Source organism: Nelumbo nucifera, chromosome 4 (assembly GCF_055504915.1).
Source record: "Nelumbo nucifera cultivar China Antique chromosome 4, China Antique-T2T, whole genome shotgun sequence".
In the NCBI taxonomy this organism is placed as follows: Eukaryota; Viridiplantae; Streptophyta; class Magnoliopsida; order Proteales; family Nelumbonaceae; genus Nelumbo; species Nelumbo nucifera.
Genome location: NC_142652.1, coordinates 636,929 through 660,609, shown reverse-complemented (window position 1 = coordinate 660,609; position 23,681 = coordinate 636,929). Strand labels below are relative to the sequence as shown.

The following is a 23,681-nucleotide window of genomic DNA, read 5'->3' as shown; positions in this document are numbered from 1 at the left end:
TAAAGACACATGTTGGAAGCTGCACCCTCATCTAGTCCCAACAAAACTGAGAAACAAAAGGGGTAATGCCCATATGGCTGTTAATACCGATTCTGCATCCTCATCGGGCACAAAAGGCACGCCTACTGTTCGGGCTGCCCTAACACAGTTGGAAAAGGAAGTTGGGAATTCAGCTCAATCATCTCAGTCATTATCAGCTCCTTCCACATCAGCTTTTGCTCATTCAGGTACTCGGGCCTCAGCTTACCATGCCTCAGCTCCAGGTAACACTGAACATTGTTGGGTAATAGACTCAGGTGCATCTGACCATATGACTAGCTTGCCATTACTGTTCACTACCTATCACTTATCTTCTAGTAGAGATAAAGTGTCCATTGCTGATGGTTCCCTTGTTCCCATTTCTGGCAAGGGAGACATCAAGTTGTCTAATACCATTTCCTTATCCTTAGTTTTGCATGTTCCTAAGCTTGATACCAACTTGCTTTCAGTCAATAGTATTACAAAACATCAGAACTGCTCAGTAACTTTCTTCCCTGACCGATGTGTTTTTCAGGACTTGGAGACAAGGAAGGTGATTGGGACTGGCCGTGAGACGAATGGGATCTATCTGCTTGGAGAGAGTTCTCATTGGAAAGATCATGAAGATAAGAAGTCTTTTGTTTCTCAGTCTGTTAGTCAGGTTATGCTTTGGCATAATCGATTAGGTCATTTATCCTTTTGGTCTTTGAAGAGTTTGTTTCCTAATTTGTTTGAGTCTGTTTAGATGTCAAATTTGAGATGTGAGAGTTGTGAGCTTGCAAAGTATTGTAGAACATCTTATTCCTTGAGTAATAAAAGAAGTAGTAATTCTTTTGATGTTGTGCACACCGATGTTTGGGGCCCGTATCACATCCCTTCTATGGGGGGGTACAGATATTTCTTGTTGTTTGTTGATGACTATACCCGTTTTTCTTGGGTTTACCTTATGCGTTCTCGAGATGAGGTTCCTGCTCTGACCCAGACCTTTTATCAGATGTTTTAACCCAGTTTGGGGTCAAAATCAAAATCCTTAGATCTGATAATGCTAAAGAATACTTTACAAAGCCACTGGCCTCTTGTCTACTTGATCATGGGATTATTCACCAGAGTACTCGTCCTTATACACCGCAGCAGAATGGGGTTGCCGAGAGGAAGAATAGGCACATATTGGAGGTGGCTAGAAGCATTATGTTTACATTCAATGTGCCTATTCGTTTCTGGGGCGATGCTATTCTTACAGCAGTGTATCTCATTAATCGAGTTCCTTCACGGGTTCTTGACTTGAAGCCTCCGTTTACCCTTCTATACCCCGACGAAGAATTATTTACTGTTCCCCTTAAAACCTTTGGTTGCACTTGCTTTGTTCAGATTCTTGGGCCTCATCGTTCCAAATTTGACCCTAAGGCCTCCAAATGCATTTTTCTCGGTTATGCACAAACTCAAAAGGGTTATTGCTGCTATGAACCTACTTCCGGGAGGAGATTTGTCTCGATGGATGTTACTTTCTTTGAGGAGGTACCCTATTACCCTAGGGTTTCTCCTCAGGGGGAGAGTAATGAGAATGGGGTTTGTGAAAGTGGAGTTAACTCATCAGAAGTCGGGGTTTGTGAGAGTGGGGTTAACTCATCAGAAGTCCCGTTACCCATTCCATTAAGTGATGAGGGATGTAATGGGAAGGGTTGTCAGAGGTGTCAGGAGTTGAAAGTCTATCACAGACGGTGGAGGCAGGTTGATTTTGGTCATCAGCAGTCCCGGCTAGCCCCAATTCCTTCTGCGGATCTAGATCCAGGTACTACAGTCCCTTTATCAGATCCAGGTCCCATTGAGATACCTTCCACTATTGCTACTTCACCTTCTTTGGATGACCTTGACCTCCCTATTGCAGCCTGTAAAGGGAAATGTCGTTGCACCACATCCACAGCTCACTACATTTCCCAGTTTCTGTCCTATGATCGCCTGTCTCCCTCTTACAAGTCCTTTCTCACATCCATACTGATATTCCTATTCCCAGAACAGTGCAGGAAGCCTTGTCAGTTCCTGAGTGGAAAGATGCAATGAAGGTTGAAATGGATGCCCTTTTGAGGAATAATACTTGGGAGTTAGTTGACCAGCCCAAAGGAAAGAAACCAGTTGGATGTAGATGGGTATTTACCGTGAAACATAATGCTGATGGTTCCATTGAAAGGTATAAAGCCCGGTTAGTTGCAAAAGGATTTACTCAGACTTATGGTATAGACTACTTGGAGACTTTTGCTCCAGTGGCAAAGATGACCACTATTTTAGTTCTGTTAGCCCTTGCAGCCAGTTATTCTTGGCCCTTGTTCCAGATGGATGCTAAAAATGCCTTCCTAAATGGAGACTTACAGGAAGAAGTCTACATGCAATTACCTCCCGGATTTTATGATGCAGAGACAGGTAAGAAGGTTTGCCGGCTGAATAAAGCCTTGTATGGACTAAAGCAGTCCCCTAGAGCTTGGTTTGATAGATTCAGACAAGCCCTTGGAAAATTCGGCTATGTACAAGCCCAATCAGACCATACATTGTTCATTAAAAGAGTGAACTCTTCTTTGACCTTGCTTACTGTATATGTGGATGATATTGTGGTGACAGGGAATGATAACAGTGAGATTGAGTCCCTTAAACAACTCCATCAAGAGTTTGAGGTGAAAGATCTGGGTGAGCTACGATACTTCTTGGGTATTGAGGTTGCTAGATCTAAACACGGGATCTTTATTTCTCAAAGGAAGTATGTTCTAGATCTATTAGCAGAACTGGAAAGTTGGGTGTTAAGCCTGCAGATACACCCATTGAACAGAATCACAAGATCAATGCAGAGGGTGGAGAGCCTCTTGAGGACAAAGCTATGTTCCAACAATTAGTTGGAAAACTCCTCTATCTTTGTCTCACATGACCAGACATCAGTTATGCAGTCAGTGTTGTCAATCAATACATGCATTCTCCTAGAACTACTCACCTCCTTGTAGTTGAGAGAATATTAACATACTTGAAGAGATGTCCAGGTAGAGGTATATTATTTAAGAATAATGATCACATGAAGATAGAAGTCTATACAGATGCTGATTGGCTTGGGAGTGTTGATGACAGGAGGTTTACCTCTAGATATTGTGCCTTTGTAGGAGGTAACCTTGTCTCCTGGAGGAGTAAGAAACAAAGTGTTGTTTCACGTTCTAGTGCTGAAGCTGAATATAGATCGATGGCTAATGGTGTGGCTGAAATCCAATGGCTGAAGTCATTACTTGAAGAGTTGGGTATTGATTATGACAACCCTTAATGTTGTATTGTGATAATCAGGCTGCTATTAATATAGCTCACAGTCCGGTACAGCATGACAGAACTAAGCATATCGAAGTTGATCGACATTTTGTCAGAGAAAGGGTTTCATCTCAAGAAGTGTGTCTCCCGTATATCACCTCCAGCATGCAGCTCGTAGATCTTCTCACCAAGGCTGTTTCAAGGAAGAAGTTAGAGGCAGACCTATGCAAGTTGGGAATGACAAATATCTATTCCCAACTTGAGGGGGAGTGTAGAGAACATTGATGTGGACCCCACGGCTGTGGTCCCCACTGTGTTCGTATGGCAGCACAACATGTATTCTTTGTTAGTTATGTCAGTGTTAGTTGGTAGTTATTTCAGTTTTGTTGTTATTTCAGCTTTATTATTAGTTTATTTGCCATGTAAGCAATAAGGGCAATTCAACCTTTTTACAATTAGTAAACATATAAATATTAAGAGTGGGTCGACAGATCAGTTCATTCGACCCTCTCTCTCCTTTTCTAAAACCCTTCGTGTGCTTCTGCTTTTCTCCCTCTTTTCTTCTTCTTTTCTCCTTCTGAAATCTTTTCTTTTACTTTTGGATTCAAGACTGATTGTAGTCTTGATCGACTACTTATATGTAGCAGGTTCCACTTTATGCAAAATGGACATGTTCTAGGTTTCAACTAATTGTGAGAAAGGAGAGAAGAAGAGGGGATTGATGCTTCCCATTCACAAAATATATGTAGCAGGTTCCACTTTATGCAAACTGGACATGTTCTAGAAAGGAGAGAAGAAGAGGGGATTGATGCTTAGTTTGGTATCATGAAGGTCATCAATTGGAATTTGAGAGGCCTAGGTAGCGATAAAAAAAGAAGGTTAATAAGGAATGCTCTCTGAAAAGAAAAACCAGACATTGTGTTGATCCAAGAAACCAAGCTAGTAGAGATAGATAGGAGTTGGATAAGAAGTAATTGGGGGACTAGAGGTCTTAGTTGGTCCTTTGCTCCCTCATGGGGAGCTTCTGGAGTGATATTAAGAATTTGGAAACATGAGGTTTTGGACTGTGAAGAAGAGCTAATTGGTCAGTTTTCAGTCTCTTGAAAATTTAGAAACTCTTTTGATGGGACTGCTTGGGCTTTAACTAATGCCTGTCGCCCCAACTCATACAGAGAACGAGATTTGTTCTAGGAGGAGTTGTCCACTACTAGAGGAGTCTGAGAGGGCCCTAGGTGGGTGGGGGGGGGGGGTTTCAATGTGATCAGATTTTCGAGTGCATCAAACCACCCAAACCAAGAGAAACATTAACAACCTTATTGATGCTCTAGAACTGAAAGAACTTCCTCTGTTGCTAGCAGATTTTACTTGGACAAACTTTCAATCCCCTCTGATCTGTTCTAAATTGGATAGATTCCTTTTCTCACTAGACTGGGAGGAATTGTGGGGGACCTTAACCTCAAGATCCTTGCCTAGAGTAACCTCTGATCATTGTCCTATTTGCATTGACAGGGAAGTCCTATTTGGAGGTCCTTCACCCTTCCGCTTTGAAAATATGTGGTTTAAGGATCCCTCCTTTAAAGAAAGATTAAAGGCTTGGTGGGTTGAACTAGGGCCTTTAGGAAGAAAGAAAATTGGGAGATTTTATTGGAAACTAAAGAATTTAAAGGAGAAAATAAAGGCTTGGAACAAGGAGCATTTTGGAAGAGTTGAACAAATCAAAGATTCAATCACCTCTAGGATTGAAGAACTGGATAAAAAAGAGGCTCTTAGAACCATGTCACAGGAGGAGAGGGAGGAAAGATGGAACAATAAAGTTGTAGAGGAAATCTTAAGGAAGGAAGAGATTTCTTGGAGACAGAAATCTAGATACAAGTGGATTGAAGAAGGGGATGGCAATACCAAATTCTTCAATTCATTGGCCAATGGAAGAAGAAAGAGAAACACCATTCTTAGTGTGGAAGCGCAAGGTCAGGAACTAACGGAGCCTCAAGAGATTGTGAGGGCTTTTGTCAACCATTTTAAGAATCTTTTCTCAATCACCAAAGCCTCTAGGGTAAATTTACTGGAATTGGATTGGATTAATCTCTAAGGATATTCCCAGGAATTGGAAAGAAAATTCTCTTTGGAAGAAATTAAGGGAGCAATATTTTCCACGGATAGATCCAAGGCCCCAGTTACTAAGGCCTTCTATCAAGAGTGTTGGGATTTCCTAAAATTTGACCTCTTGGAAGTGTTTGAAGAATTTTTCTATAAAGGCAAGATCCCTTTTGGAGCAAATGCCACCTTTATCTCCTTGATACCTAAGAAGGAGGCAAAATCTCCCAAGGATTTCAGACCAATCAGTTTGATAGGGAGTCTTTACAAAATCATTGCAAAGGTTCTTTTAGAGAGGATCAAGCAAGTCCTACCTTTAAAAATTTCTCCTTTCCAAGGGCCTTTGTTGAAGGGAGACAGATTGTGGATCAAATCCTTGTGGCAAATGAATGTGTTGTTGAGAAAAGGAAGAAAAGAGGAAAAAGGCTTGGTTTGCAAGTTGGACTTAGAAAAGGCCTATGACATGGTAAATTGGGACATCCTGCTAGACATCTTGGAAAGGCTTGGGTTTGGAGAAAGGTGGAGGAAGTGGATTAAAGGTTGCATTAAGTCAGTACACTATTCCATTCTTATTAATGGAGTGGTCAAAGACTTCTACCCGGCTAAGAGAGGTCTACGACAAGGGGACCCCATTTCTCCTCTCCTATTCACCTTAGAAACAGAGGTCCTCAATAAGATGATTGCTGCAGCAGATGCCCAGGGCCTGATTAGGGGTTGGAGGGTTGTCAAAGACCACGTAATTGTTTCACATCTCCAATTCGCTAATGACACAATTTTGTTTTGCGAGAACCTTGATCTGGAAATGGTGAGAAACCTAAAGTTACTGATTAAGACTTTTGAGGGTATTTCTAGCTTAAGAATTAATTGGAACAAAAGTGGAAGTGCTGGAATTAATGTGGAGGATGAGGATCAATTCTGGGAAAGGGGAATAGAATCCGATTCTGGGAAGACCTTTGGGTAGGGGAATCACCACTCAAGGATCAATTCCCTGACCTTTATGCCATTTCTGACTTGAAGAATGAAACCATTTCTAATCTGGGTGTGGCTTCCCATTCAGGTATCAACTAGAACCTTGGATTCAAAAAAGGCCTTAGGGAAAGAGAGTGTATCTTGTTGACTGATCTCCTTGGGACTTTGCGAACAGTTTACTTAGAGTCCAATTTGGAGGGTTTTAGATTCCGGGTAATCTCCCCAGATGGGCTTTTCCCTTGCTCTTCTTTCTTCAGTCATCTTGCTTCTGCTAGGCCCCAAGGGATTGTTCTCTCGGAGAAAGAAATTTTGAGCAAGCCTACCCCACAAAAGGAGGCCCTTCACTTGGCTCTATCCTCATATGTGTTTTCTTTGTAGGGATAGTGGAGAATCCCTCTCCTACTTAATGATTTCCTGCTCCTTTGTACTTCATATTTGCGAATTTTTCTGTTCTTTCTTTGGCTGCAGGTGGGACCCTCCCCAAGAGGTGACAGACATTTTCAACCCTAACTTCTTGAGGCAACCAAAGAAAAGAGGGAGGATAATGTGGAGAGATACTAAAACGGCTATTGCTTGGAGATTCTGGGAAGAAAGTTTTGCTGGAAAATCTAAAACCTTGGAAGAGGTCATTGACAACATAAAACTGAGGGTTGCATTGTGGATAAAAACGTTAGACAATTTTCAAGTTTTCTCTGTAACTGACATCCTAAGGGCATGGAAAGAAATAGCACAATCCTCTAGAGACACAGAAACTCTAAGAGTCGAGTGGAAACAACTAGAGGTTAACAAAGTAAAACCGAATTTTGATGGAAGCTCTATGGGCAACCCGGGAGTGGCAAGAATTGGGGGAGCAATCAGAAATGCAGAATGCAAGATATTGGCTCTATATTCAGGGCCAATTGGCATTACAAACTCAGCAAAGGTAGAGTTACTAGCTTTATTGCAGGGTCTTCAATTGGCAAAGCAATTGGGTTTTCATCAGGTGGAAGTCGAAGGGAACTCAAAAGTTGTTATATCTTGGGAAAGATGCATTAGACATGTCCCGTGGACCCTTAAACATATCTTTAGATAAGTGGAAGGATTATTAAGGGATATAAATGCTGATTTTAGGTGAACCAGGCGGAGTGCAAATGGGTTAGCAGATACTTTAGCCAAACGAAGGGCTACAAGGCGGCATCTACATTGGGCCTCGTAACTTTGGATGTAATCCTTCGGGATGACATTTAGGTCATCAGTCTGTACTTCACATATTTTAATTAATGAACCAATCCTTATTGCTGATAAAAGAATAAAAAAACTAATTGTGAGGCCCTATGCCAGAATTGTTTTTTTTTCCTTTTATTTTCTGATGGGAGAAAGTACTTGCATAATGTTTACAAACAATCTACTGTTTTTCATATGTGGCAACAAAATTGCAGCCAAAAATATGACTATATGTTTCTCAACATGACCTTCTTTCAACATGCTAAAATTTCACCCAAATTCCACCTTCCATGTTGAAATTTGAAAGAGAGACATTTTTCACCCTCATGGCCTCATTTAGTTAGAAAATCAAGAAAAAGATTCCTTTAGCCATTTCAGCAAAAATCAGTGTCTTTAATAAGGATTTATTGAAAAATGAGATTGCAAAAATTCTTTTTTGGCTGTTGTTTGGACAGTTTCGATTGAAAATAACGGTCATGTCAGGAATATCACTAGTACTAGGGCGTTACATTGTAGTAGTGCCCTTAATGTTTGTAACAATTCAGAGTGAATGCAGGAAGAGAAAAACAGAAAATAATAGAAAAACTAGAAAGTAATTGATATGAGAAGTAGAAAAGGAGAATAAAACCGAGAGAATTGAAAAGAAACTAAATTACCCCTGCCACACCCCTTTCGAAAGAAGGTAGCTGAAATGGAAGAAGAAAAAAGGGTTTAGAAGAAGGCATTTGGATTTATCTTGATAGAGCACGGTAGCGATAGATTTGGAAGAAGAAACCCTTGTTCATAGTTCTGCTCATTGAGAACAGAGGATTTATATTTTGGAAGAAGAAACCCTGTCTTGTCTCTTTTTAATCCTTTCAATGGCTAGTCATCGAATAGGGTGAAGAAACCCTTCGGTCTTCCCAGTCATATGGATAGACTAGGGTCTAGGGTCATTATGTTCTTGGGTTCTGTTAAATAGTAAGACACTAATAACCATGTGTTCTATCTTCTATGAAAATCCTCTCCAAAAGCTTTTGCCATTTAAATTGTATGAAGGGCATAATTTCCCACCTACCTACAAATTTATAAATATGTATTATAAAATTTATCACATAAATATATATGCAATTGAATCAAATCAGATAATACCATTCAAATCAAAGTCTATCCAAATTTGATTCAATTTATAATTGAATCCTCAATTTCGATTAGAATTAGATTCATTTACTATACTATATATTTGAATTCGTTGAAATGAAATTGGATTACAAATCAGACGAGAACAATATCCGATGCAACACCTGTAATATTAAACAACATTGGCATAAAATAATTGAGCAAAGATTACGACATGAAACAAGTATGCCAAAGACCAATTTGGGTTTATGCTAGGATGATCAACCATGGAAGCTATCCTTCTTTCAAGACAATTGATAGAAAAGTTTAGAGAGAAGAGAGATCTGCATAAGGTGTTCATTGATCTAGAGAAAGCATATGATAGAGAGTCCATAGAGATATGGTAGGTCATGGAAAACAAAGTGGTTCCAAATAGGTATAAAGACCTAATAAAGGATATGTATGAGGGTACAACAACCAATGATACAACACTTATGGGGAAGACATCAGATATTATAGTTACAAAGGGTCTCCACCAAGGTTCAATATTTAGCCCTTATTTAAAGGAACAACTGAGAAAAATGTTGCCTATAAAATTAGAACAGGATGGGAAAAATGGACAGGTTCATCAGAGTCTTTTGTGCTAGGCAAACACTACCTAGGTTAAAAAGGAAAATTCTATAAAACAGTTGTAAGTCCAGATTATTATCTTCAGATCTCCCTAATTATCATTGGTATTGGCAGGCTAATATAGATGATATCATGGCCGGCATGTGGATTATTATGGAGCATACCTTCTGTGAAGGGAATAGATTGATTAATGCTCTTGCCAATGTGCCTTGTAATTTGAGATCCATTGCTTTTTTTGATAATCAAGAGGATCTCTCTAGTCAGATTCGGGTTATTTTGTGTCGGCAAATTAAGAAAGATATGATTTGAGATTTGAATAAATTTAGGAAAGATTAGATTTGAATAAATTTAGGAAAGTCAGATCCTAGGATTAAGGGAAAGATTTAGTCAATCCCTGATTGAGAGAAATTCTAGGAGTTTGTCTCTCCTATCTTTTCTTATTTAAGGTGTATGCTCAATATGTTTTTGAATCATCAATAAAGAAAATCTTCTTCTTTTCTCCCTCTATATTTCGCAACATGGTATCAAAGCCATAAGGTTCGATCATGAATTTTAAGGCCGCCATGGTTGGCTCAGGTTCAACATCTTCGGATGCTACCAGTGGTGTGATGTCTTCGGAGGGAGGTATTCAGCTTGCGACTATTTCTCTTTCTAAGAATTCCCTTCAAATTACCATTCACAAACTGAATGGAAAAAATTATCTTGAGTGGTCTCAGTCCGTGCGGTTGGTGATTGACGGCAAAGGGAAACTCGGCTACTTGAATGGCGAAGTGAAACCATCAGCCACTGATGATCCAAAGTACAAGCAGTGGCGTTCGGAAAACTCTATGGTTACCGCCTGATTGATCAAATCTATGGATCCGGTGGTTGGAAAACCATTCATGTTTCTGCCGACGACTCGCGATGTGTGGGAAGCTGTTAGGGAAACCTATTCAGATTTGGACAATCATTCACAACTGTTAGAACTGAATACCCGAATGTGGAAGATGCAGCAAGGTGAACGTGAAGTAACAACCTATTATAATGAGATGATGGCTGTTTGGCAGGAGTTGGATTTATTTGAAGAAGAAGAATGGGAAAGTCCCAGTGACAGTGCTCGGTACAAAAAGAAGATAGAAAGAGGCCGAGTTTTTGTCTTCTTGGCTGGTTTGAACAAAGAACTCGATGAGGTTCGGGGACGTATCTTAGAACGAAAGCCCTTGCCTACTATAAGAGAGGTTTTTTCAAAAGTGCGTAGAGAAGAAGCACGGCGGCAAGTGATGTTAAAGAATGTTAGTGAAACAAAAACAGAGAATGAAGGGTCCGCTCTTGTGGCCCGAGGTGCATACTTAGACGGAGATAAACGTGGAGGAAAGCAGAGGCCTTGGTGTGATCATTGTAGAAAGCCATGGCATACTCGGGAAGAAAAAATCAGGTAGTGACAACAAGTTAGGGGGAGATGTCCGTGCACTTCAAGTAAGCAACTCGGATCCAGGGCAACAGTCATCCTCAGAGTCTTTTCCTTTCACAAAGGAACAAATAGAGCACTTATATAAAATGTTTCAATCTCAATCGTTAAGAAACTCTAACCCATCCTGTTCTCTAGCTCAGTCAGGTAATTTCTTCACTGCAGCCATTGCTTGTACCGAATCTAATGGCTCCTGGATACTAGATTCAGGTGCCACTGATCATATGACCAGTACTTCGCAATTCTTTTCTTCATATACACCCTGTGCAGGGAATCAAAAGGTTAAGATTGCAGATGGTTCCTTTGCTACTGTTGCTGGGAAAGGGACTGTACCTATTTCTCCTTCTCTAAACCTCAAAGATGTTCTGCATGTTCCTAACCTATCATACAATTTCTTATCAGTTAGCAAACTTACCCTTGATCATAATTGTCAAGTTAATTTTTGGTCTTCTTGTTGTGAATTTCAGGATTTAACCTCGGGGAAGATGATTGGGGGTGCTAAACAGCATGGTTGTCTCTACCTCTTTAATAAAGGATCTACCTTTGGAAGGCAAGACCGATAGACTTGTTTCAGCTCTATCTCTGTTTCTAGTGACAGTGATGTTTTGTTATGGCATTATCGATTAGGTCATCCTAGCTTTCAATATTTAAAGCATTTATTTCCCAAGTTATTCATGAATAAAAATCATTCAGTTTTCAAGTGTGAATCTTGTGAATTAGCAAAACATCATCATGCTGTTTTTCAGTCTCAACCATATAAAAAATCAAAACCATTTACCAAGATTCACAGTGATGTTTGGGGCCCTTCTAGAGTAACAACTCTTTCTGGAAAATGTTGGTTCATTACTTTTATTGATGATCATACTAGGGTAACTTGGCTTTTCCTTTTAAAAGAGAAATCTGATGCTGAAATTGTGTTCAAAAATTTCTATAACATGGTTCAAACACAATTTCAGACTCAGATTAAAATTTTTCGAAGTGATAATGGAAAGGAATTTTTTAACAATGTGTTAGGGATTTTTTTTGCTGAGAAAGGAATTGTACACCAAAGTTCGTGTAATAATACACCTCAACAAAATGGGGTGGCTGAAAGGAAAAACAAACATCTCCTTGAAGCTGTTAGAGCCCTAAGTTTTCAAACTAAGGTTCCTAAGTATCTTTGGGGAGAAGACGTTTTAACAACCACTTGTTTGATTAACAGAATGCCTACACGAATTTTGGATTTTAAAACACCCATACAGGTTTTCATTGATTGTTTTCCAAACTCTCGGCTAGTGACAAACATTCCCTTAAAAATTTTTGGAAGTGTGGCCTTTGTTCATAACCATGATCCTAAACGTTCAAAACTTGATCCAAAAGCACATAAATGTATTTTTTGTAGGCTATCCCACTAATCAGAGAGGGTACAAATGCTTTGATCCAGTTTTGAAAAGGATGTTTGTGACTATGGATGTCACATTCTTTGAAGGAACCTCGTACTACAACAACTCCCATTTTCAGGGGGAGAGCAACACTAGTGAATATGGTTTTTTAGATGGTTCTGATTTAATGGTTGAATTTGTCCATAATGATGTTCCTCACAACCAGTCACCGAAAGAAAGCGAGGTAGAAAATACAAAATTAGTGGAAACAAATGAATTAAATATTGAAAATAAACAACCTTTGGTGATGCCATCTCAAAATGAAAAAGCTGAAAAACAGAAATGCGTGCGAAATAGTATAAAGGCCTTGTATATCGAATATCTAGCACAGAAAAGGAGAGGCACTATTCCATAGCATCAACAAGAATTTGATCTAAGGTTGGAGCATGAAACTCATGATAATTCTCCAAAAATCCCTGAAAATATTCCTCCAGGAAATTCTAATTCTTCCAGTCAGCTTGATCTTCCCATTGTTCTCAGGAAGGGTGTTAGATCTTGTACAAAACATCCTCTGTCAAATTTTGTATCTTAGAAAAATATTTCACAAGTGTCTAGTGTATCCATTACTAATAGTATCCAGGAGGCTCTAAATGTTCCTGAGTGGAAAGAAGCTGTTTTTGAGGATATGAGAGCTTTGGAAAAGAATGCTACTTGGGAGAAAGTGGACCTGTCGGATGGAAAGACAGTTGTTGGTTGTAAATGGGTGTTCACTTTGAAGTACAACTCAGATGGATCCTTGGAGAAATACAAGGCTCGCCTAGTAGCGAAAGGCTTTACTCAGACATATGGAGTAGACTACTCTGAGTACTCTTATCTATTGCAGCTAATCTTGATTGGCCACTGAATCAGATGGATGTGAAGAATGCCTTTTTGAATGGAGACTTGGAAGAAGAAGTATATATGGAGCCTCCACCCGGTTTCACTGAGAAGTTTGGAACTAAGGTATGCAAGCAAAAAAAATCTCTATATGGACTTAAACAGTCTCCTAGAGCCTGGTTTAAAAGATTCACAAGGTTCGTCAAAAGTCAAGGATATAGTCAAGGACAATCTGATCAATACTCTTTTCACAAAAAGATCCACCAAAGACAAGGTTTCGGTTTTGATTGTTTATGTTGATGACATAATCTTGACTAGAGATGATATTGAAGAGATGAGTAGACTAAAGCAGAGCCTAGCCAAGGAATTCGAGATTAAAGACTTAGGCCAGCTAAGGTACTTTCTTGGAATGGAAGTGGCAAGATCAAAGAAGGGCATTGTGGTTTCGCAATGAAAATATATTTTAGATCTCTTGAAAGAAATTGGAATGAGTGGATGAAAACCTTTAGACACTCCGATAGAAGTTGATACTAAATTTGGAGAAGTTAAAGATGGGGTTCCAGTAGATACAGGAAGATACCAAAGATGGTAGGAAGATTGATTTACTTGTCACATACACGTCCTGATATTGCCTTCGCCGTGAGCATGGTGAGTCAATTTATGCACTCCCAGTACGAAGAACATCTTGAAGCTGTGTATCAAATTCTTAATGTGAATAAACCCTAGTTGTTTCTAGGTCAAAGTAGAGAAGAAGAAAGAAGAAAGAAGAAAGAAAAAGGAAAGAAGAAGGAGAGGAGAAAAGTGTTCGGCCAGACTAGAAGAGAGGATGTACTAAAGTACCTCTCCTAGCCAACCCACTTGACTTTTATTCATGAAAACTTGAGTTACAAGAAAGACAATTTTGTCCCTCATAGAAGATGGGACACATAACTTAAACTCAGATACAATAGACATTTCACTTTCAATAAGATACACCAGAATGATCAAAATACCCCTGACTCGAGCATTCTAACACTTAAGTACCTAAAAGGCACACCGGGAAAAGGACTCTTCTTCAAGAAAAATGAGAAGAGAAGGGTTGAGGTGTATACAAATGTGGACTGGGCAGGCTCGATCACTGATAGAAGGTCAACTTCGGGGTACTGCACATTTCTTTGGGGCAATTTAGTTACTTGGAGAAGCAAGAAGCAAAGTGTAGTTGCTAGAAGTAGTGCTAAGGCTGAATTTAGATCAATGGCTCAAGGAGTGTGTGAGGTTCTTTGGCTAAAGAGGGTGCTGGCAGATCTCACGATACCAGTGAGCTTTCCTATGAAACTGTATTGTGATAACAAGGCAGCTATCAGCATTGCTCATAATCCAATTCTACATGACAGGACTAAACATGTTGAGATTGACAGACACTTTATAAAGGAGAAGCTTGAAGAAGGAATAATCTGCACTCCGTTTGTACCAACCACACAACAAGTTGCAGATATTTTAACTAAGGGCTTGTTGAGACAGCCATTTGAACTTCAAGTTAGCAAGTTGGGCATGATAGATATCTTTGCACCAACTTGAGGGGGAGTGTCGGCAAATTAAGAAAGACAGGATTTGCGGCAAATTAAGAAAGATATGATTTGAGATTTGAATAAATTTAGGAAAGATTAGATTTGAATAAATTTAGGAAAGTCAGATCCTAGGATTAAGGGAAAGATTTAGTCAATCCCTGATTGAGAGAAATTCTAGGAGTTTGTCTCTCCTATCTTTTCTTATTTAAGGTGTATGCTCAATATGTTTTTGAATCATCAATAAAGAAAATCTTCTTCGTTTCTCCCTCTATATTTCGCAACATTTTGCATAAGATGAAGTAGGCCTTATTTACGAGTTAGATAAGTTTTTTCTTGTCTCATTGATTCCAAATGGCTTTTTGCTTGTATGTGTCTTATGAGCCGGAATCCTTGCTGTGTAGCTTTTATTGAGGGGTATGGTTTTTATGTCCCCCTCCCCCTCCTAGGCTTCCTTTTATCCTTTTAAAAAAATTTTTGATGGTCGCCCCTCCACCAAGAGTAAAGTTTGGAGCAAAGTGTTGGGCAGTCAAGAAACAACATGCCCCAAAATATTAGTGCAACAGAAATGTGTATGCTGAGATGGATGAGTGGAAAAACTAGAAAGGAGGTCAGAAATTAAGTAATTTGAAGGAATCTAGGAGAAGCTCCAATAATAAAATGCGAGAAAGTACACTAAGATGGTTTGATCACATGCATAGAAGACCACCTACAGCACCCACAAGAACAAGTGGTCTATTTCAAGTAAGAAGCTGCTAAAAGAGGTAGGGAGGGGTACATGGGTATAGGTAGTAAGAAATGATTTAAATGCTCATAATTTAACAATCAATATGGCCTTAAACAGAACAGAATGGTGAAATAAGATTCATGTAGTCGACCCAATATAGTTGGGATAGGGATTGGATGATAATGATGATATACAAATCCAATAAGGAAAAAAAACACTTAGTTACTCTTGCCACCAGTGCAGAAATACAACTGAAAAATAACCAAGTCTAGAAGTGCAATTGTCATCCTTTAGTGTGTTGTCTGTATGCATCTCTTTGTGTCTCAGTGAGAGATTGGGGTGGGGACAAGTTGGGAGATATGCACCATATTTAAATAAACAAACAAAACAAAAGAAAGTTAATTCAATTGTCACAGTAAGTATACCCTGCTCATGTGCATGTTGAAAATGTAAGCTGTGCTTTTACAATGGTATATGCAGACATTACTATCACTCATGCTAGACACATGATTTTTACTCTATAGAGTCTAGACCATGCAAAGGACCCGCAACCCCATCAACCAATGAAAGTTTGGATTCATCTGAGGTTATCTCCCCCTTTGTTCCAACTAAATTGAAAGCTCAAGAATCGATGGGATCTAAAATAAGATTCCAGAATTCCACAAAAAACCCATACCATCTTCATCCTTCAATGGTTAACATAAGTTGCTATAATCCATCAAGAGATTTGCAAGTCCACTTGAAAGTTAGAACCATTATAGTAATAAAGGCCAGTCTGTGGCAACTGCCAATTTCATTGCAAACTTTGTTGAAAAATTAAGAAAACCTCAACTAGTCAGCAGATATATTATTAATACACCTACTCTATGAAAAAAGAATACATCATCAAATAATGCAAAAAGCAATCTATGAACTACCAAACACTTACAAGTTTTCCAATAGCCTCATAGCTAGAAGATAGCAATCTAGCCAATGACTTGTTCTTTAGCTCTTTGTTGGCAACAGAACCAAGGATCAGCGTGATTGCACTAAAAACCTCTTCCTCTTCTTCCAAAGGTAAGCTCCTCTTCTCCAAACCCTGAAAGAACCACAAATCTGTCACATAGGTAGGATTATGCAACAGGGAAAGGGAGTAAATGGGCACATAGACCTGTATCAAAAAGTCAGAAATACAAAGACATAGCAATGAGGCATGTTGTCACTCTTAAATTGAAAATAAGTCCAATAAAATCATTAATTTAGTGTTAGTCTGCAAGGAGTTTCAAGGAGTCACAGCAGATGATCAAATGACAAGGTAGCACATACTGCCCAGATTTTCTAAGATTATTCATTGGGTTTTAGTCTACAGGGAGTTTCAAGGCTTCAAAGCCGATGATGTAATGGTGGCACATAGCGCCTGGCTTTCTAAGAGGAGATAGCAAACGGCTGTCATTCGCAACAGCCAGAAGTTATATAAATTCAATTTTATTGCTGCTCATTAGGAAATCCTGGAGATTCGGGTGCTCAGTGGTGAACACTAAGTCGACGGATCTTCCTTTAGGGAGTTCCTTCCTCCAGAAACAGAATTAAGAGAGAGAGAGAAAGAAGAGGAAGAGAGAAGGAAATAAGGTAGTTATGCTTTTTCTGCCAATTCTGTTCTACCCGAAGGCCTTTTATAGGCTTTCGCACTTATCAGTTCATCATGGTTATGAGCTCTGCATGTGGAAGGTTATGACGTGGCCTGCGGTTATAAACAAATTGCAGGGGAGGTTCGTAATGCCCATGTGCTTCTGATGCTGCTGCATGGGCTTCACAACCTGTGTGGGCCTGGCTTTCCTGACTTGTATGGGCCCGGTGACCTGATGGCGGATTATCCACCTGGGGTCCATCATCTCCCCCACACTTAAGAACGACCTTGGCCTCAAGGTCAAGATGGGGAAATTGTTCTTGCAACTGACTGAGGTCTTCCCAAGTGGCATCTTCTGGGGGCAGGTTCGTCCACTGAACAAGGGCCTGCTTCACCACTTTGCGACCCATCTTTATCCAGCGGATGTCAGTGACGACATTGGGCTCAACAATCATCTGCCCTTAGTAGAAATCACTGTTTGGAAATCTAGATGAATTCCTTTTGAAGAGAAAGAAGAAGAAGATGAAGAGTTTCAGTAGTAGAGAAGAAAAGAGAAGAAAGAAAGAGTAGGATGTCAACCAGAATTGAATTAGGTCTGGCCGCCAACCCCTCATTATATTTTATACTTAAAAGAATAAGAGATTACAAGAATGCCGTTAGTAGGGCGGCGACTAAAGTAGCTGAACAGTCACAACTTAAAAACATAAGCTAATGGGCCTAAAGCCCAACAACTTCCTAACTTAATAACTTAAAAAATAAGCTAAATAACTGGGCCCAATAACTAGAAATCGGCCCAACCCAACACTCCCCCTCAAGTTGGGAGTAAATGTCACACATTCCCAACTTGCGTAGATCATGCTCTAGCTTGTTCCTTGCAACACCTTTTGTGAGAACATCAGCAAGCTGCAAATCAAAAGCAATGTATGGGAGGCAAACTTCCCCAGAAGTCACCCTTTCTCTGATGAAACGTCTATCCACTTCAATGTGCTTTGTCTAGTCATGCTGAACTGGGTTATGGGCAATGTTGATTGCTGCCTGGTTATCACAGTACAACATCATAGGTTCTTTTGCATGTACACCAATCTCTTCTAACAGTGAACGGATCCAGAGAAGTTCTGAAACTCCATGTGCCATGGCCCTATATTCAGCTTCAACACTTGATCTTGCCACTACTGTCTGTTTCTTACTCTTCCACGAGACAAGGTTACCCCCAACAAGGGTGCATACTCCTGAAGTAGATCTCCTGTCATCAAGGCATCTTGCCCAATCTGCATCTGTATAAGCCTCTAGTTTCAACTGTCCATGATCAACAAACAATATGCCTCTGCTCGGGTGTCCCTTCAGATAAGCAAGAATCCTGCCAACAGCCTCCCAATGCTGGACTCGTGGAGCATGCATATATTGACTTACCAAACTTATTGAAGAGGAAATGTCTGGTGTTGTCATACACAAGTATAGCAACCTCCCCACAAGTCTTTGATATCTCCCAATGTCCTTTACTGGCTCACCTTCTGATGCTTTAATTTTGTAATTCTGATCAATAGGAGTACTGATTGCCTTTGTTCCAAGCTTCCTTGTTTCTTGTAGAAGATCCAAGACATACTTCCTCTGAGAGATAAAAATTCCATGTTTTGATCTTGCAACTTCAATGCCTAAGAAGTATCTAAGTTCTCCAAGATCCTTAATTTCAAATTCTCTGTGTAGATTCTTTTCAGACAATCAATCTCACTTAGGTCATTCCCTGTGACAACAATATCATCCACATAAACAATTAGGACTGACACCAAGGATCCCCTTCGCTTCACAAACAAGGTATGGTCAGATTGACTCTGAGTATAGCCAAAAGCAACCAAGGCTTTTCTAACCTATCAAACCATGCTCTGGGAGACTGCTTTAAGGCATAAAGTGACTTCTTAAGTCAGCATACCTTTCCCTTTTCAACATCATTGTAGAAACTAGCAGGAAGATCCATATACACTTTTTCTGGCAGATCTCCATTTAGGAAAGCATTCTTCACATCAAGTTGAAACAGGGGCCAAGAGTATGTAGCAACAAGAGAAAGAAGTATTCGAACAAAGGTCATCTTTGCAACTGGTGCAAAGGTCTCTAAGTAATCAATACCATATAGGTCTGTGTGTACCCTTTTGCAACAAGTCTGGCCTTATACCTTTCTATACTTCCATCTGCCTTATATTTGATCGTGTAAACCCATCCGCATCCAACAATCTCCTTGCCCTCTGGTAGGTCCACAATCTCCCATGTCTGATTCTTAATTAAAGCTTCCATCTCTTTCTACATAGCTATCTTCCATTCAGGTTCAGAGAGAGCCTCATTGACACCCTTGGGTATAGATACGGAGTCAAGAGAGGAAAGAAAAGCTCGGTAGGAAGGAGAAAGTCCACTGTAGGATAGGTACTGTGAAATACAATGAGCAATACACTTTCTCTTCCCTTTTCTAAGAGCAATAGGAAGATCCAGGTTATCTGTAATGGGGTTAGTAGAATCAATGGGAACTGAAACAATAGAGGGATCAAGAGGAATACTTGAATCTGTATCAACTGAATCAGGAGTCTCCAAGGAACTGACAGGAAGTAATGTGAGTTCTGCTGCAGTGGAATCAACCTCCCTGTTAAGTCCCTGCCGTGAGTAACGCTGAGAAGTAGGATGCAAGGGAGGTGGTAAGGTAGGTGACATAGGAGGATCAAGCACAAGAGTGGACATAGGAACTAGAACTGGAAGAGGGATAGTCTGCTCACTCACTTCCCCAAAACACTCCCCCTGAGAAGTATGTGGACTCAAAAAAGTGACATCCATAGTAACATACTGACTCCCTGATATTGGATCATAGCAATAGTACCCTATCTAATTTTCTGCATATCCAAGGAAGACACACTTCTTTGCCTTTGGATCAAGCTTTGAACGTTGAGGACCAAGAATATATGCAAAGCAAACACACCCAAACACTCTGAGAGGAATATGGAACATCTCCCCCTCAAGAAAAAGGAGGCTAAATGGGATGCTGAATCCAAGTATACGGGAGGGCACCCTGTTAATAAAAAATACTGTTGTGAAAACTACATCACCCCAAAACCGAACTGGAATTGTAGATGTGATCATCATACTTCTTGCAATCTCAACAATGTGTCTGTTCTTCCTTTCCGCAACACCATTTTGCTATTGACTGTAGGAATAGCTGCTCTGATGGACAACACCATATTCTAACAGATATGAAGCAAGGTGTTTTTCAAAATATTCCCTGACATTGTCTGATCTGAACACCTTTATTCGTGTTCCAAACTGTGTTAGCACCATCTGATGAAATTGCCTTACCAAGGATGGTACTTCATATTGGGATCTCATCAAGTAAATCCAAAAATATCGAGAGAAATCATCCGCAAATAAGAGAAAATACCGATAACCACCCAAAGAAGGAACAAGATAAGGTCCCCACACATCAGAATGAATAACATCAAAAGGAGATGAACATCTTTTATTACTAGCTTTAAAGGAATGTCTACAATGTTTTTCAAGTTGACAACCTTCACACTCCAGACTTGACAAACTAACAGACTCAAACAACTTTGAAAACAAAAAAGTCAAAGAAGAAAAAGGCAAATGACCTAAACGATTATGCCAAAGCATAATCTGACTCACAGACCTTGACTCACTATCCTTGCTGACATGATGACTCTGATGAGAAGGAAGAACATCCAGGAGGTAGATTCGATTCACTTCACGACCACTCCCAATTGTCCTCTTTGAATCCAGATCCTGCAAGATACAATGACCAGGAGAAAAAATTACTGAACAGTTCAAGTTTTTAATCAAACTACTAACAGATAACAGATTAGTACTCAATCTGGGAACATGAAGGACAGAGAGAAGGGAAATGGAATCACTAATCTTGATGAACCCCTTCACAGCAATGGGAACATGAGATCCATTAGCTGTGGAGACCCTGTCTTTGCCAGAACAGAGCTGGTAAGAAGAAAAATAGTGGAACTATGGGTCATGTGCTCTAAGGCTCTAGAATCTATAATCCAAGGAGGTCCCTACTTACCTGAAGTAGAAACATAATTTGCAGTGGCATGTGAACTACCTGTGTGAGCAAAGGAAGTAGAGCGTGCTCCACCAGAACCACCTGTACCTGGCTATTCACCTGTTGTTGAACTAGAACTGGCTATATACCGTTGGTTCAGAAACTGCCCGTACCTCTCAAGTTCGGCCCTTATTGCAGCAACTGCAGCAGACTCCAGAGTAGCTGTAGTAGGAGGGGCCGAAATGTCACCAGTGACTACCATGTGAGCATTTCCCTTCTTATTTTTGAGTCTATTCGGCACAAGATGGGGATGAAGCTTCCAACAAGTATCTCTTGTGTGTTTAGGCTTCTTACAATAGTTACAAATCAAATCCTTTTTGTTTTCCTTCTTGATTTCACTGCCATCCCAGTCTCCACCTTGTTTAGGTCTCACAATGCTAACCATGGCTGATTGATCAAACCCAAAATTTTTCATCATCACATTTCTCCTGCTTTGTTCCCCTAACACAAAGGCATATGCTTGGGAGAGAGTAACACTGTCCTTGGAAAGAATGTACTGTCTTGCAATATCATATTCTTTAGGAGCTTCTGGTAGGCAGCTACATCCTTAGTGGTTTCCCAAACAACTGTCTCCAAATGGTCAATCTCCTGCCATAAGGTTTTGAGGGCTGAAAAGTAAACAACAATAGGTCTATCTCCTTGCCTTGTAGCAATAATCTGATTTCTCAACTGATATGTCCTAGCAAAATTCTCCCTCTGTGAATAGGTTTCTGCAACCCCATCCCATATTTCCTTAGCTGTATTTGCCCACAAAAAGTTTTTACTTGTATGGGGCAGCATGGAATTACACAGCCAAGTTATCGCCATATAGTTCTGTACCCACTCGGAGCTGTTAGTTTTGGGTTTCACTTCTTCACCAGTGATATACCCCAACTTCCCACGAGCACCAATGGCCATCTTTGCAGATTGTGACCATTATAAGTAATTTGAACCATCCAACTTAACTGTAGTAATGGTTCCAACCCCGAAAAGGTCTCTAGCACCTCCTCCCACTGGTCCCATTTCACTCCCGGGCTTGTTTTCAACTCCGTTACCCTCCATACTTCTCAAAAAGGAGATAGAAGATTATTGTAATATGCAAGAATATCAAATAAATCACTTTTGGTACCAATGACACCCTTCTAGTGCCCTAGATGGTCCTCCTACAAAAGATTCCTTTTCTGGTGCCGCTCTCTCCAAAAACCTCCAAATCAGGTAGGACTTGAACTGCCCCCTACAGAAAGCTCCAAAGAACCCTAAAAAATTAGGGCGCCACTTCCTAGGTCAAAACTGAAGAGTCCAACAGAAATAAGACTCATCCCCTTTCTCCAGTTTCTCCTGATTTTGATCGGAAACCCTAGACCATCTACATGGCAAAACAAATCCACCAAAAAAAATCCAAAAACTGGGCTTACCTGAAATCTTTGATCAACCTCTTAACTCACCATGCAGTCGGCTGATCAAGGAACCTTCGGCCTGCTCTGATACCAAGTAGAAATCACTGTTTGGAAATCTAGATGAATTCCTTGTGAAGAGAAAGAAGAAGAAGAAGAAGAGTTTCAGCAGTAGAGAAGAAAAGAGAAGAAAGAAAGAGTAGGATGTCAACCAGAATTGAATTAGGTCTGGCCGCCAACCCCTCATTATATTTTATACTTAACTTAAAAGAATAAGAGATTACAAGAATGCCCTTAGTAGGGCGGCCACTAAAGTAGCTGAATAGTCACAACTTAAAAACATAAGCTAATGGGCCTAAAGCCCAACAACTTCCTAACTTAACAACTTAAAAAATAAGAGCTAAATAACTGGGCCGAATAACTAGAAATCGGCCCAACTCAACACCCTTCACTAGTAAACTCAGGCAATAGTGGCTTCACCAAAGCTGCATCTGCTCGACATGGTTTGAGGAGTGAGACATGAAATACTGGGTGGAGTTGCAATACTTGGCAAGTCTAATTTGTAAGCCACTGCCCCCACTCTCCCTGAAATGCAAAAGGGATCAAAGAAGCGGGGTGAAAACTTCTGCCACGCTCTTTTTGCCAATGATGACTGTCTATAAGGTTGTAGTTTCAAGTAGACTAGGTCCCCCACTTGGTATTCCAACTCGCGATGTTTCTTATCATACTGCATCTTCATGTAATTCTAAGCTTTGAGTAAGTGACTCTTGAGTGATTGAAGTGCTTCATCTCTGGCTTCAAGCTGTCGTTCAACCTCTGCAACTGCTGAAGTGCCTTTCTCATAGGGTAACACTAAGGGTGGGTCTCTTCCATACAAAATCTTGAGTGGGGTGGTCCCTGTAGTAACATGATAAGTGGTATTATACCGAAATTCAGCCCATGGGAGCCATTTCAGCCACTGAGTAGGCTTTTCTCCTGTGAAACATTTGAGATAAGCCTCTAGGTAACGGTTAACTACTTTCGATTGCCCGTCAGTCTGCTGGTGGTACCTGGTGGAATGATAAGTGTGAGTACCCTGTGCCCAGAAGTATTCTTCCCAGAATCGTGTTAGATAGTGTATGCCCTTAGCTCTAATCAGAATGATGTATATTATGACATTTATTGTAAATGAATAAAGTACATATTTGATTCATGTTATTGTGGTGTGTTTCTGTGTAATACCCTTAAATTGGACACATATGAGACTCGTGTTAGTTTAGAATGTTCACAGCCGTTGGATAGATCTGGGGAGATTTATCTTGACAAAGCTGACACTGATGTGCCGCCAAGTTGGTTGGGGTAGCCTGTCTCAGCTGCCAGGGTG

The 23,681-nt window shown here is 40.2% G+C and overlaps 1 protein-coding gene across 4 annotated transcripts in view; it reads right to left on the bottom strand.

Moving 5' to 3' along the window:
• The window catches only part of LOC104591940 (ARM repeat superfamily protein), a 123,143-nt gene that overhangs the window by 16,967 nt on the left and 82,495 nt on the right, over positions 1-23,681 (bottom strand). For all 4 annotated transcript variants that reach the window (XR_016085523.1, XR_016085522.1, XM_010251100.3 and 1 more), the window contains exon 16: positions 16,169-16,318. Coding sequence is in view for 2 of the 4 variants with exons in the window: in XM_010251100.3 (XP_010249402.1) it covers positions 16,169-16,318 (150 nt within the window). In the remaining 2 variants the exon portion in view is untranslated. The remainder of the gene's footprint in view (positions 1-16,168; positions 16,319-23,681) is intronic.